The following is a 14,254-nucleotide window of genomic DNA, read 5'->3' as shown; positions in this document are numbered from 1 at the left end:
GCTCTCCTGATTTGCCAAAACCCTAGATTTCTATTCTTATAGGGCATGTGACAGTGAATTGTTTTATTTTATGGCAAAGAACAGTGCCAATGTGTGAAATATATTTTGAAGTATAACACTTCTTGTGTTGGAAGAGGTTACTCATGTCTTCTAAATCTGTGGCCCAAACACATTCAACATGTAATTTAAGCAGCCAACAGGCTGCTGGAGATCTTCACTGGGAATCAGTTGTTCAGCCTAAATGCACCTTATAACAACTATCCAATAGTTGATATCCAACTATCAAGGCCTTTTTGTCCTAATTGCACTGCTAACCTGTTGAATGTGAGCCACCAAAATTAATTCTTCCTTATATGATGAAATTTTGCTCAGCCTTTCTCTGTTCTTGCTCTTCACATGACATGTTCATTGTGTTCATCAGAATGTGACAGGTTGCTTTTGGAACGTACATGAAGACAACATCTGTAATTGTTACTGTAATCTAAGTATAAGTTAAATACACCTTTCTAAAGTCTTTTCTTTTTGAAAGACTTTGCTGCCACACTGTAGTCTGAGTCAGTGAAAGTTCATAAAATGAAGTCTGCACAGCAAAATGACAAACAAAAAGTTTCCAGTGCGATTTCAACATATTCATGTACAAACATGTTATTATTCAGAATAAAAACATCACGATCTCAGTCCTTTCTAAGGCAGTGATTAATATGGAATCTATGTGTAGGAATGTTTGGGTGTCCAGAAATTAATGTTTGAGTTGCTCAATCTTTCTCTCACATGCATCTGTAATTTGTCTTTGCTTGCGCATAGTAACCCCTTATATATATACAAGAGATGGAAAAATGTGCAAAAAAAAAAAAAAAGAGAGCTGGAGACCTGTAATAAAGATTTACTGATGGCAGAGCGATATATATGACTGATATGTATATAATTAACCACTAAAATAACACCCTTTGTTGTTAGAAAGGAACACCTATTACTTGCTTTGCCTATCTTCACCAGGTAAAATCAAAATCAGGTGATGCATTAATCATAACATTCAGAATCACGTAACTATGGCAGATTTTGGTGGGTGGTCTATATGGATTTCTTTATTTCCAGTCTTCTTCCTCCCTCTCCCTTTTACTCAGGCTTGTTTAAACAAGAAAGTCCTTGCAGTCTTTGATAGCTTCCTAGGAAGACTTAGAAAGCAATGAAATAGTGCATTTACTTTTCACAGATGCTGCCTTCTTCTCATCTAGATAGTGAATTTTTAACAGATGGCTTAAAAAACGGATTGCTCTTGACCTTGTTTTGCTCTTCATTCACTTTTTTTGAGACATTGCAAGATAATTGTCAAAGTTTCCATAACTTTTGAGGCCCAGTATCTGTAAAGTAACCCAGCTGCTGAGGGAGAATAAATGGCTTCCTGCATCTACAAGCCCAGCTTTTAGTTAGAATCTCACAGGAGACAGGGACTGTTTTAGCTTTTTCTTCTTTTCTTTTTTTTTTTCATTTGTTGATCTTACTAGCTCCTTATTTAAGAAGTGTTAGGGCAGAGTTGCTGAACATGTCCCAGATACTGAGTTACAAGAATCACCTGTAAGAGTGCTCAGGACTTTGAAGGAGGAAGTCTTTAGTTTCCAGATGTGTTTCGTTTCTTAAAATTGTGGCAGAGGAACAGGTTATCAGGGAAATCCACTGAAGGTTCTTGAGGTTTGTAGTAAGAATGTCTTAAACATAGCCCTTTGTTTTGAGTATAAATGAAGGAAGGCAGGGCAGAGCCAGATTATTCAAACACCATTACGGAATAAATTCTGCCAAGGAAAGAGAAGCTTCACAAAAAGTCATCTAACTCTTCTTGCTTACACCAGAAACTTCCTCCCCTAGCAGCAGAGGAGTGGTGTGGATTCACTAATGAGCAGGCATGGAACTTTTCCCAGTAAGTCTTAGCTGTAACTTTTTCCCTCACCAGAAGAATGACAAGTTTTTTTTCCTAAATGTACCAGGTGGTGTGGTGGCGGGTTTGTGGAGAGAAAGAATGTAAGTTTTTAAGCTCATTCAGTTATCTTGCTCTGCTGAAGTAGTTTGTCCTCCTCCTTTTACTCACATAATTTACCTTTGCCTGCTCCTGACGTGAGAATTTAACAAGAAAAATTAAAGCCTGAGGGAAAAGGTGGGGCACAGGGGCAATCTGGGTCTGTACACTGTCAGGAGGGAGTTGCAGATAGAGAGCAGTAGGGTGGAAGTTTCCCTGATGGACCTCCTCATCTCTTCATCACCTCTGGTTATACAGCGCACCCGTTCTCCTTGGGTGGGCTGCCAGGAACAGCACATAGCAGCACATACCTTTGGTGGGGCCCCAGCCTACCAGCCTGGCTCATGTCTCCCTTGCTGCCTCCAGCACAGACTGCCATTCTTCTGTCTCCGTTAACAGTTGCAGCAGGAATAATATTTTTAGGCTGTGCATTATGAAAAGATGCAAAAAGCGGAGTATGTTTCTCAGGAAGTGGCCAACATTTTTTTCTGATTAATGGAATTTTTTTTACTACTCTCTGATCTCATTTCACTGAATGCTTTCATTTTACACTCTTGAGTAGGCCCCATTTTATCCCTTCTAGGACTAATATTACCTGTGTTGATTTCTCAAGGAAAAGGTCTAAGGCCCTTTCCCACTTGACCATTCATCTCTGAAGGGGTAAGAGAAGATGCCCTGTTTCCAAAAATCTGAAGCATGCTGTCAGGTTGGGTGCTGCTAACAGATTGCCTGGAAGCTCTGCTACCACATTTTTTTGTTGCTACTTTTACAATCAGTGTAATAGTTACAGCTTGTGGGGAATTACAGTGGTCACATTTCTCATACGTTCCTCTTCCCAGCCACCAGATGTCTAAATGGTATTGGAGGGGGAGCAGTGGCTGATGCATCCGGTCAGGCACTGACTCACTCATCAACAGTTCTTCCTTTCCACTCCTTATCAAGTGACCACATGTTTTTTGATGGGACGACAAATTAAAGCTGGTACAGGAACAGTATTTTCTGTATTTAATTGTGAAAACTGAGAACATCCTTGAATATCTGAGGAGGTGGGTGAGGGAGAGACAGTGTGCAATAAGAAGTGAGGTGTTAAGTTCTAGGAATTTATTTAAGTCCAAATCAGAACAGTAAGGATTGTTTAAAAATACTTTACTTGCAGGTTTGGTACATCAACACCCTAAAAAGGGGTCTAAAAGGGATGCCATGTTATTAGGCAGATTCACTCTGTGTTGTTGGGTTAGTTTTGATGCTTCTTAAAAATCCAGTGTGAATATAACTAACTTTAATGGCATCTCTACCACACTCTTTATTTTCCAGGTTTAGTGGCATTTGAGATTCAAGGATGTTGGGGTTTACAAAGGGAACTGATATTGCATGAAGTGTTTGCATTTTTTGGAACAGAGGACTCCTGTTAGTTTTTCAGCCATGCTGAGAGGAGTAAAAATTACTGGGTCAAGCCTCACCTGTTTTTTCCAAATCTCACTACATCTTAGCAGATCCTTGATAGAAGATCTTGGATAGACACAACTAGTTATTCATGTTATATGGGTGATTCAGCCTTCTCTGGTTTAGCAGCAATAAAGCAAGCAGTTGTGTGAACTAGGTCCAGCAAACGCCTCGCTTGCAACAGCAGCCATTTGTTTTTCTGACAGATTCAATTTATTCTAGAGAGAATTAAAAGGAAATCACTTAATTTTAAAGTTTTGGTTATGACCTTATATACCTTTCTGCATGGATATTTATAAATCATGAAACAGTCACTGGATCTTTTTTCTCAAAGATGGCTAAACACTAATTTGGCTTTTAAGTACTTGGTAAATTCTGGTTTAGTAGCTATGTCTGTGAACAACCAGCAGGACCAAAATCATACTTCAGGCAGGCTAGAGAGAACAAAAGAGAAACACCAATAGAAAATAATTCTGTTTGCAACATATTTATGATTAAATTATTAGAAAATATTTACATAACTAGTTGATTCTGTCGTTTTCAGAGAAGTAAAACCAGTATCTAGTCTTTTTATTATACTTCAACAGCTTCAAAACCCTTGAAATCATTCAGTATGTTAGTACTTTGATTTTCACAGATAAATGCAAAAATAAAAATGTTGTTGTTTAGCCATTTTATATTATTTATTTGACATGTAAGCCAAGAATTTTGAAAACATGGATACTGGATATCACATCTTTTTAGCTACCAGCTTTGAGGCCTGATTTTTCAACATCAAAAGCAGCCATTCGTTTGTTCTGAAAAAAGGAGGGCCTATTTGTATCAGGTCAGCAACTTCATTTTTGTAGCCCAGCCTTTCTTCTTTTTTTATGACTGCTTTAACCTAAGTGGTCGTTACTTTAGAAGTTACAGGTGGGGGAACTTGATAGTTTGTATGATTTCCTTAACCTGAAATGAGGCTGCAATTGAGATAGCTACTGCTTATTTAATAGATAAAGAATAAGGATTTCAGAGTTCTTTTTCACCTGTTAATGGCTCAACCATTTTTTTTTTTCCAGTGACTTTCCTACTCTTACAGCTATATTCCAGTCCCATCTGTGCTCAGGCTTTTCCTTTGTGATGGCTAGTGCTCCTTACAATTCTGCATTACAAATAAATGCTATTAATAATAATGGTAGATGCTGCACCACATATGTTTTTGGAGATTCTCTGGGAATCTCTGTGTGGGAAAGGGTTTGAAGTAGGATTTGAAAGGAAAGGGAGGTTGGTTTTTTTCATTACGTAATACTCACTTTACAAATTAAACCAAGTACCCTTGTTCCAGTTTAAGACTCATTTTGGCAGACTGGGTCATTAATCAAGTTGTCAAACACAAACATATTAATACATAGATTTACTATGTGGTGTTGAATTAATTTTGATTCTCCTTTAAAAATAATCCTCAATAAGCCCACAGTGTTGCTCTTTCTGGCTAAACTTTTAAGTGAGTACTTGAAGTACTTTAGAATTTTAGTAAATATAACATTTTCAGTAAAATTTACTTAAACCTTTACTTAATTTCTGTTTTACCAGCGTGCTTTAATGTTATTGTGTTGCTTAAATTACTTCAGATCCCTTAAATGTGAGAACTTCCATTCCAATTCCACGTTTGGTTTTCCTTCCATCTTTTTTTACTCCAAATACAGCAGGATTGCATGCAGAATTATGATCTGTTGACTCTGCTTTTCCACTTTAAAAATCATCATCACATCCCATCACATCTCAGATGTATTAAAACAATATGAAGTTTATTATGGAAATAAATTAACTAATTGCAGTAGGCCTACCATCATGAAATAGGAATGTAAAATGTGTATCTCCCAGTTTACTCAGGGAAAAACTTGGAAGCATCTGATGGGTTGACATGATAAATGGGTGAACGAATGAGAACTGAAGGAAAGTTTTATGCTTTGTAAAGCTGGTGCCCTACATGAATCTTAGTAACGACATCACTTTTCCTGTGATTGATCTCTAGGCAGCAGTTGTGGTGGTATTCAACTTTGCTATGGTCCTGCTGATTTTTCCTGCTATCCTGAGCATGGACCTTTATCGTCGGGAAGACAGGAGACTGGATATATTCTGCTGTTTTACAAGGTGAGAATCTGTGATAGATTGATACATGACGTGTCCTTTTTGTGGTCAGCTGTAAGTGCTGCCGTTCCCTGTGAGAAGCCGGAGTTCTTTATTGCATCAGGGTTAGAATGTTACTGTTATGATCTAATTGTTAGTGACAGACTTCCATTTGCTACTTTGTTTTTTACCCGATTGAGGGGAAGAGCTACAATGCCTCTCTTCCTTCCGTTACCCCGCCCCTTTCATGCATACACTTCTCGTTTCATTCAGGCACGTGTTTATTTTGTTTGTTGGAGGACAGCTGTTTGAAAGCAGATAAAATATCCACATTTTGGGAATATGTCCAGTGCAGTTTTGGGTAATATTGGAAGACTATAACTCAAGGTACAGAAAAGCCTTACTTACAGTTAATCGCTGTGTGTGCTAATTTTTATGCTTTTCAGGGCTTTAAACTTAAATATATAAACATAATACATAAACTGTAAAATGACTTCTGCTTAGCACAGTGTTTCATATGATTATGAGGAACAATCAGTACTGTTACAGGATAGTTCTTGATACAAGTTTCTGTTATGGCTGCAATAGTAGTTTATAATGATAACACTGCCATTCTGAAGAGTCTGTTTATAGACTCACTTGATACATGTCCAGCTCTGAGCATAGAGGTAGAATGAGTCTGCCATCATCAGTGGAGCTACTGCTTAGAAATGAAGCATGTTTTCTACCTTAGTTTTTGCTTTTTTTCTGCAATGAAGAACATCAGCTACATTTCTACACAAGTATCTGAAGGGGGGCTACAGGGTTGCTGGGGAGGGACTCTTCATTAGGGGCTGTAATGATAGGACAAGGGATAATGGGTTAAAACTTAAACAGGGGAAGTTTAGATTGGATATAAGGAGGAAATTCCTTCCTGTTAGGGTGGTGAGGCACTGGAATGGGTTGCCCAGGGTGGTTGTGAATGCTCCATCCCTGGCAGTGTTCAAGACCAGGTTGGACGAAGCCTTGGGTGACATGGTTTAGTGTGAGGTGTCCCTGCCCATGGCAGGGGGGTTGGAACTTGATGATCTTAAGGTCCTTTCCAACCCTAACTATTCTATGATTCTGTGTTCTCTTACTGTCATAACCAGAATGTGGACGATCCACCTCATGTTATTTTAGTGTTTTACACCCACCTAGGAGCTAACCTAGTTTGACATTTTAATTTTAATGTCAAAGAGAGAAAGCAATTTCCTAAATCTGTTTTTGAGGGAGTGGTTAGAACAGGGTGTTGATCCCAAGCCAAGATTCCTACTTTCTGTTTCTCATTCAATCATCGTTTCAGTGGATGGCCTAATGTGCTTGAATTTTGGAACCCAGATTCTCAGAAGTACAGAGCAATCAGACGTTTCATTTATTCCTCTCTCATCTAAAGTTGCACCAAATGTGTGTCAGAATTCAGGCCTGTTTACGTGTGAAGAATATCAGTTAATGAGAGCTTGCTTTGTTTAGCTAGGCAACATTCTGAATTCCTGTCTCCCAAAAGTCTGACATGTTATCTAGAAGGCCCAAATATTATTTAACAACTACTTTAATAGTTCTAAACAGAAGAACTCAATGTATCATGTGTTTACATTTTGATCTAAATAGCTTAATTTTCAGCATGGGCACACAGATGCAAACTCTTACACGTATTGTGCATTCACGCTGCATGCAACTACCTGAATATTGACCTGAGTAGCCTGTGTAAATAATGGAGCAGTGTGGGTAGATGTCAGTGTCTTCACACAGATGCTGGTTCCTTCTTCCCTGAACACAAAAAGTATGAACATATTCTCAGAGGCCTACAGTTTGAACCGTGTCTGAGAAATGTTTCCTAAAGGTGCAAAATAAAATTGATGTCAAAGTGTTACCTTTCATTAATGCAAACCCTCTAATAGGAGTAGAAGCAGGCTCAGATGGAAGCAGGTTGTCCTGTCGAGTCTAATTAAGTTTGATCTAAATATGAACTATGTTTTTCTCTTCTCTTACAGTCCGTGTGTTACTAGAGTGATTCAGATTGAGCCTCAAGCATATGTGGAAAATGACAATACCTGCTACAGCCCTCCACCCCCATACAGCAGTCACAGTTTTGCACATGAAACTCAAATTACGATGCAGTCCACAGTGCAGTTGCGCACAGAATACGATCCTCATACGCAGGTGTACTACACCACAGCAGAGCCTCGTTCAGAAATATCTGTGCAGCCAGTAACAGTGACGCAAGATAATTTCAGCTGCCAGAGCCCAGAAAGCACAAGCTCGACGAGGGATTTGCTTTCCCAATTCTCAGACTCCAGCATACATTGCCTTGAGCCACCCTGTACGAAGTGGACACTCGCATCTTTTGCAGAAAAGCATTATGCTCCGTTCCTCCTAAAACCAAAAGCTAAGGTAATCTGGGAACTACTTACCTGTTTTTCAAAAATAGACTCTGCCTTGCCCGATAATAAAACTATCCTGGCAATGATTCTAAATACAAGGAATAAATAGAATTCTTTTGGAATAAGAGTTGTTATGAATTTTAAAGCTAATTTCATACTTCTTTAAATGTTTTATCTTGTGAGTGCTGTAGAGAGATATTTTTCAGATATGTTACCAGTAAGGGTTTTGGTGACTTTCAGTAATGTAAGTTTGTAAAACTAAAGCCACTTTTTAACTTTATTATGTATAAATTTCTCATCTGTGGTGCTGAGCCCCTTCAATAAAGCACAAACTAGTTAGGCCTGTAGTATGTATGTGTATGAAAAAAAGAAAAAAAAAGGAGAAATAAAAATTTTTAAAGTAGACTTGATTGGTGTTAATTTTGAACCTGGATTTCTAGTATGCTGTTATGAATTGTTAATTTCTTTAGAAACCTAAAACCAAATGCATGTCCATTTTCTTTTGCAGATTGTGGTTATTTTTCTTTTTCTGGGTTTGCTTGGGCTCAGCCTTTATGGAACTACCCGAGTGAGAGATGGACTAGATCTCACAGACATTGTACCACGGGAAACACGGGAATATGACTTTATTGCCGCACAATTCAAGTACTTTTCATTCTACAACATGTATATTGTGACACAAAAAGCAGACTATCCAAATGTCCAGCACTTACTGTATGAACTTCACAGAAGTTTCAGCAATGTGACATATGTTTTATTGGAAGAAGATAGGCAGCTCCCCAAAATGTGGTTGCACTACTTTCGAGACTGGCTGCAAGGTAAGAGAAAGTTTCATGAACTTTTCTTAATTCTATAGTAGTAACTACTTGTTCACGCTAGTTCGTAGTGCTCCTGTCTTTGAATTTAATCACATTGTTAAAGACTGTGAGCTAGGTGCCGATGCAAACTTGCGCATTAACTCCCTGGAACAGGTCACTTAAATTCTTTGTGGCTAAGTTTACTGAGGTCAGTTTTTAAGCTTTAAGAGATTATATCCATAAGAGCCCATCTCATGCCATTAATTTCTAAGCAGCTGATGAGTTCTGCTTTATAATTTATGACTAAATATGGCCCACTGTCTTGGGAAAATAAATATTGGCTGTTTTGAGAACAATAAATGAGAAGTCCCTGTCCAGCAATACATTTTGGCACAGGCTTAACTTTCAGCACATGAGTGATCTGTTGGCTGCAGCTGGAACTGCTGGCATGAAGAAAATTCAGTGTAGCTTATATGTTTTATTGGATTTGGATATCACTATACATTCTAGATTTCCAGTCAAATATCCTCACTGTTTCTGTGGTGCTGCTTTTTCTGTACTGAAGTGTAGCAGGGCAGGGGGAAGACAAGAGAAGACATGGCCTTTCAGGTACTATGATGATAATTATATTCAAGTCAGCCTATTAAAGACACTATAATTGCACATGTTGAGACAAATAGCTGTTTTGTATTTAAAATAAATAATACTGTTACATCTTAGCAAATTTAACAGCACACATATCCTGCCCAGGAGTACTTTTGTCCTACCTCTGTCTTTTTGTTGGGAGAATCTCCAGGAAGCTTTTGCCAGTAGAAAAATAAACTGTGCTGACCTAGTGAGACTGTAAATTTTAAACTTAACTGTTTAGAAACAATCGGTGCAGCCAGTGATTCATAGAGAACATGTAGGTAACTGCCAGAGTTTGGAGTAGTTTATTCCTTCTCAAAATATATTGGGCAATATTAGGAAAGCAGATGCATCTTAGTGATGCATTTAAATGAAATTATGAACTTTCCCGTGTGTTTAATGTACTGATACATCATGCAAAGCTATGAGACCAATCAGCTGTTAGCTTTGGTCTTTGTTTTCTTAATAGTTTTTAAGTATATTGGATCCATTCATTACAGTCTACTTACTGGAAGTTTTATTTAAAATATTTTGCTCACATAAGCATATTGAGCTGTAAGGGAAGGTATTACTGGCAGGAAGAAAATTCAGCATACCTTTGATGTTTTGTTGGACTGGAACTTTACTATACTTTCTAGATTTCTAATCAAGCATATTTCTATGTGCGTTTCCAAATTCTCTTCTACTTCTGTTATTTTATTTCTTTTGTGGGTATTTTTTATTGTTGTTCCAAAACAGTAAGCAAAAACATGTTTGGTGTCCCCCCTTCCACCTCTCACCCACCTCCAAACCTGTGAGGGAGTCGGAAAGTCAAGATCATGTTCAGGATCTTCACATATTAATGCTGAACCTCAGCACAGTCTGCCAACAGTAGAGTTGGGAAGAGGTGCCCTTGGGTCTGCTCCCTTGCTGGCTTCCTAAAGTGAAATGCTGGAGGCTAGCCCACTTGTTGTTGCTCCCAGGGGTGCTCGCGTTCCCACTGCCACTCTCTGAGGTCCACCACGTACTTTCCCAAACTTCTTCCACTCTGGATGTCTCCCCATCCTCTTTGTAATCACTTCCTTGTGCTAAGGACCCTGTATGTTGTCCTAGCCCAATGACAAAGGCCTGCACATCTTCTCTATGCTGTGTGTGCACATTTCCCTATTTGCTCTTCTGTTAGGGGTGTTCCTATTCTCTTCTTATTGCCCACGCTTACCTTCCAACCCATATTAGCGTACCTGTCCTTCTCCCTTGTCTTCCAGTAGAGGAGCTATAAGTATTCCTGATAACTTGGATATACTGACAGGGTGCATGGAGCTAAAATGTTATACTGGAATGGTCAGGGAGACTCCAGAAGCAGTGACTTGAAGTGGTTCAAGTGGAGATGCCAGCCCCGTGAGAGAAGGTGCATTGCTTGGCCTGTTGATTGCCCACAGCTTTAGAATTAATCATTATGATTGCTAATTTTTATTTAGGTCCGTGTCCTTACCTCTCCTCCCTCCCTACCTTCCTCAAGAGAGGCACAACAATTAATACAAACAGCCCAAAACAGGACTGTCTTCTCAAAGTGTGGTGCTGCATTCACAAAACTGTGAAGAAGAAGGATATTGAAATGTGTTAATAGAAAGAAGTTACATTTTAAATATTAAATGGAGTGGACTAAACCGTTATGCTAAAAGCTGCCACAGTTGTCATAGTTAGGAAATTATCTCAAGGAGCAGATAGCAATAGACAAAATAATACCTGATCGCTACCAGCTGAGGCTGATGGTGGGGGAGGAAAGGTGAAAACAGAATTTGCAAACAAGGTATAGTTTTAGGCTGGATTCAAAGAGGAGCATCGCCTGTGAGGTGGGAACAGCTCTACTAGTGCATTTTTACATGCTGGAGGAGCAGAATAATCAAAGTAGAGACAACTTTGAGCTTAATGGCTAATTCCTGATGACTTGACTAGAGTGCTAGAGATTAATGGCTCAAGATGGCCTTATGACATGCACACATTTGTCTGGCAGAATGAGGGAAGAGACAGCATGTCAACAAAAGCCTTTTTTTTTATGAAGAAGGTGCCTCTGGTCTTAGTCATACATTTCTTATCATTTACTATTAGTGGTGTGCCTTCCACCTAATGCACTTCCTTTCTTTCAGGTTTCCTTGTATGCTGCTTTCTAATGTCGTATCATGTTAGCATATTTTCTGTTACTGAAAACGCAACAGAAGAAGAATTAACACTAATCATTCATTTAAACTGGAAATGTTAACATTGTTTTTGTAAGTGATTGAATATAATCAGGTAGCTGGAATTCCCTGATGACTTGTAATTAGGCTTGATTTTGCAAAGGGTAATCTTATCTGGTATTTCATGGTGCCAGCTGTTCGTGTGAGTCAGTAGGAATTCCTTCCTCACCCCCATTCCTGCATCCCACATAATTTTGGAGGATTTTGCTTTCTTCTGAAGCATTAAGCAAAGTGACCACTGATACGAAAATATCCCATATAAATGTTTTTAAAATTCCCTAAATTTTTATAACTTCTGTGCAACAGAGGTCAACAAGTTACTTTTGTATTTCTGCAATTTAATTAGTCTCATTTATACATTTAATTCCATTTATAAAAGACTAAATGTATTTTAAAATCATTTATATATACAGTTTATAATGTAAGTACTATTTAGGTTGAAAGCGCAACTCTGCTGTTAATTTCAAAGTGTTATGGGAAATACCAATGACTGAAATTCTGAAATTCTTTAGAAATTACACAGAACTGATTGTGGTTTCTTGGTATTCTTTCCACAGGCTTTCAGTGTCAGCAAGGTCAGTAATTAAATAAAACAGAGCATAAAGTGGTTAAGCCACTGAGGAATTAAGATATAACAGGGAGCAGGGTTTGAGTGATGACCAAACTTGCAAGGGCAGGGGAGGGAGGAAGATGCGAGAGAGCTGAGTTTTCACCTGCTGCAGTAATCTTAAATGTACATGCCCCTTTTTGACCTACCCTGCAACCACAGATTTGTAATGTCACATGCCAATGGATATATTTGTTACTGTGTGTCTGTGGAGCACTCTGGGGTTGGATGTTAGTCTGAAAGTTCTGCTACCCCGTACTGTCTGTCATACCAATTTGTGTGCTCTTTCTGCTGAAAGGAGCCATTTTTACTGTAAATCAAGCTGTTCTTTGGTGGTCTCCTTCCCCACGTGCTTTTTGACAGCCTTCTCTTAACCTCTCAGACCTCTTTCACATGACTGGTATGATAGCACAAATGCTCTCATCTGGCCACTTCCTGAGAGACCGACACGGAGCTGAAGTTGGCACAGGAAGGATGGACTGGTATTTTTGCATGTTCTAAGCAATGCTTACCCTGTCCGAGGGCACCAGCAAACTGTTTTTTTTTTTAAAGGGAGCCTCGAAGTCATTTGGTGGTGCCAGAAAACCTGACAGCAAATTGTCCTGCTCCTGGGCAGGTGCTGGAGGGCCACGTGCAGAGGTGGAGTAGGCTCCTTTCACTGCTTGGTTCTCAGCCTGTTGGCTTTATGTGTGGGTACGATTTGGCCAGACAGCATGGGAGGCAGTTTTCTAAGGGAGAGGGGATCAATTTGTACATGGGAGTGGGAACCGTGGCCTGGAGGCAGTGTCGGCCGAGTGCATTTTCTCTTTCAGCGCTGTTATCTCTGTGCAGCTGTGGCTAACCTGCGCGATCTATAATGACAGTTTTCATTACAGCTCCGCAGCCCAGCTGTGAGGTGGGTCGGAGATTTCCTCCACCGACATTCCCCGGCCTTTTTCTTCCCTTCCCTGGACATGCGGTTTGTCATCTGCTTGCACAGAACCTCCTTGTACTGGACTGTGGCTTCCTGTACTAAATCTGATCCAAATTTGTGCTGTGAGGTATTCCCTCCCCCTTGAAGGGTGGCAAGGAGGAATATAACAGTTGAGAGTGAATAGGTGTTGGCTGTGATCTTTACATGTGCTGGCAGCAGATCCCACGACTTGTATTAGCTGCACAAGTTGAACAGATGGAACAAATTGACAAAATCGTGTTCACTCACGCTGTGCTTGAGGAGCAGCTGAGTTGCTGTTTGAAGTTGAAAGTTGGAGTGTGGTTTTTTTTTTCCCCTTGTAGTGGAATTTCTGGTTATATTGTAGAAGCTATTGCCTCAGTGCTCTGCAGTAGCCCAAGCCAGTTAATGAGAGCGGTGTGTGTCCTCCTCTGTGATTCAGTGCACTCAGCCAGGGGTTTAGTGAGGCAGAGGGGAGTATGGAGTGTTTCCCCTTTAGATAACAGACTAAATGCTTCCCCTGGTTTAAAGTCCATGGTAGGTGGTGAAATTGGATCAGGGCTGAATTCAGCCCCTCTCTGTTCTGGCAGGTTAGGGCAAGACTTCAGTTGTGTTTTGAGGAGGGTATATATGAAAGAGGACATAAATGCAAACGTGCTTACAGAGTTTTGAGTGTGATGGTTCTGGAATTGTTCACGCGGGGAACTGCTTTTTATTCTAGACAAGCTTAGGTCTTCTGCATATAATTCTCCAACCAGAACACTAAGTTGCTGTCAGAGGCTCTGAGAAGGACACAGGACCAGATCCCATCCAAGATCTCCTCTTTGCCTTAACTGGAAGTTGTTTTACATCAGTGGACATAGCATCTGCAGCTTGCTAGCTCAGCCTTGCTGACCTATACAGCATAGGAAGACTTGAGGCTTGTCCCTTGCACTTTCCTGCTTCCCCTGCCTCTCTTTGCACAAAATAGTGGACACGTAACTCATACTTTATCTTCCCACACACTGTCAGTGAATGTGGAGCACCAAATTTAGGAGGCAGCAGGTCGATAATTTACTTCCTGATTCAGCTATGAAAAAGAGTCATCCTACTGAAATTTATTTCTAAGAGT

At 39.7% G+C, this 14,254-nt stretch overlaps 1 protein-coding gene across 5 annotated transcripts in view; it reads left to right on the top strand.

Annotated features, from left to right (window-relative positions):
• The window catches only part of PTCH1 (patched 1), a 67,745-nt gene that overhangs the window by 35,294 nt on the left and 18,197 nt on the right, over positions 1 to 14,254 (top strand). For all 5 annotated transcript variants that reach the window (XR_009743908.1, XR_009743909.1, XM_061456309.1 and 2 more), the window contains 3 exons: positions 5,469 to 5,587; positions 7,576 to 7,975; positions 8,474 to 8,783. Coding sequence is in view for 3 of the 5 variants with exons in the window: in XM_061456309.1 (XP_061312293.1) it covers positions 5,469 to 5,587; positions 7,576 to 7,975; positions 8,474 to 8,783 (829 nt within the window). In the remaining 2 variants the exon portion in view is untranslated. The remainder of the gene's footprint in view (positions 1 to 5,468; positions 5,588 to 7,575; positions 7,976 to 8,473; positions 8,784 to 14,254) is intronic.

Source organism: Pezoporus flaviventris, unplaced genomic scaffold (genome assembly GCF_033815535.1).
Source record: "Pezoporus flaviventris isolate CSIRO_AGI_PZ_B2104156 unplaced genomic scaffold, CSIRO_AGI_Pfla_v1 ptg000022l, whole genome shotgun sequence".
NCBI lineage: Eukaryota > Metazoa > Chordata > Aves > Psittaciformes > Psittacidae > Pezoporus > Pezoporus flaviventris.
Note: the sequence above shows the minus strand (reverse complement) of the source record. Positions and strands in the feature narration are given on the sequence as shown.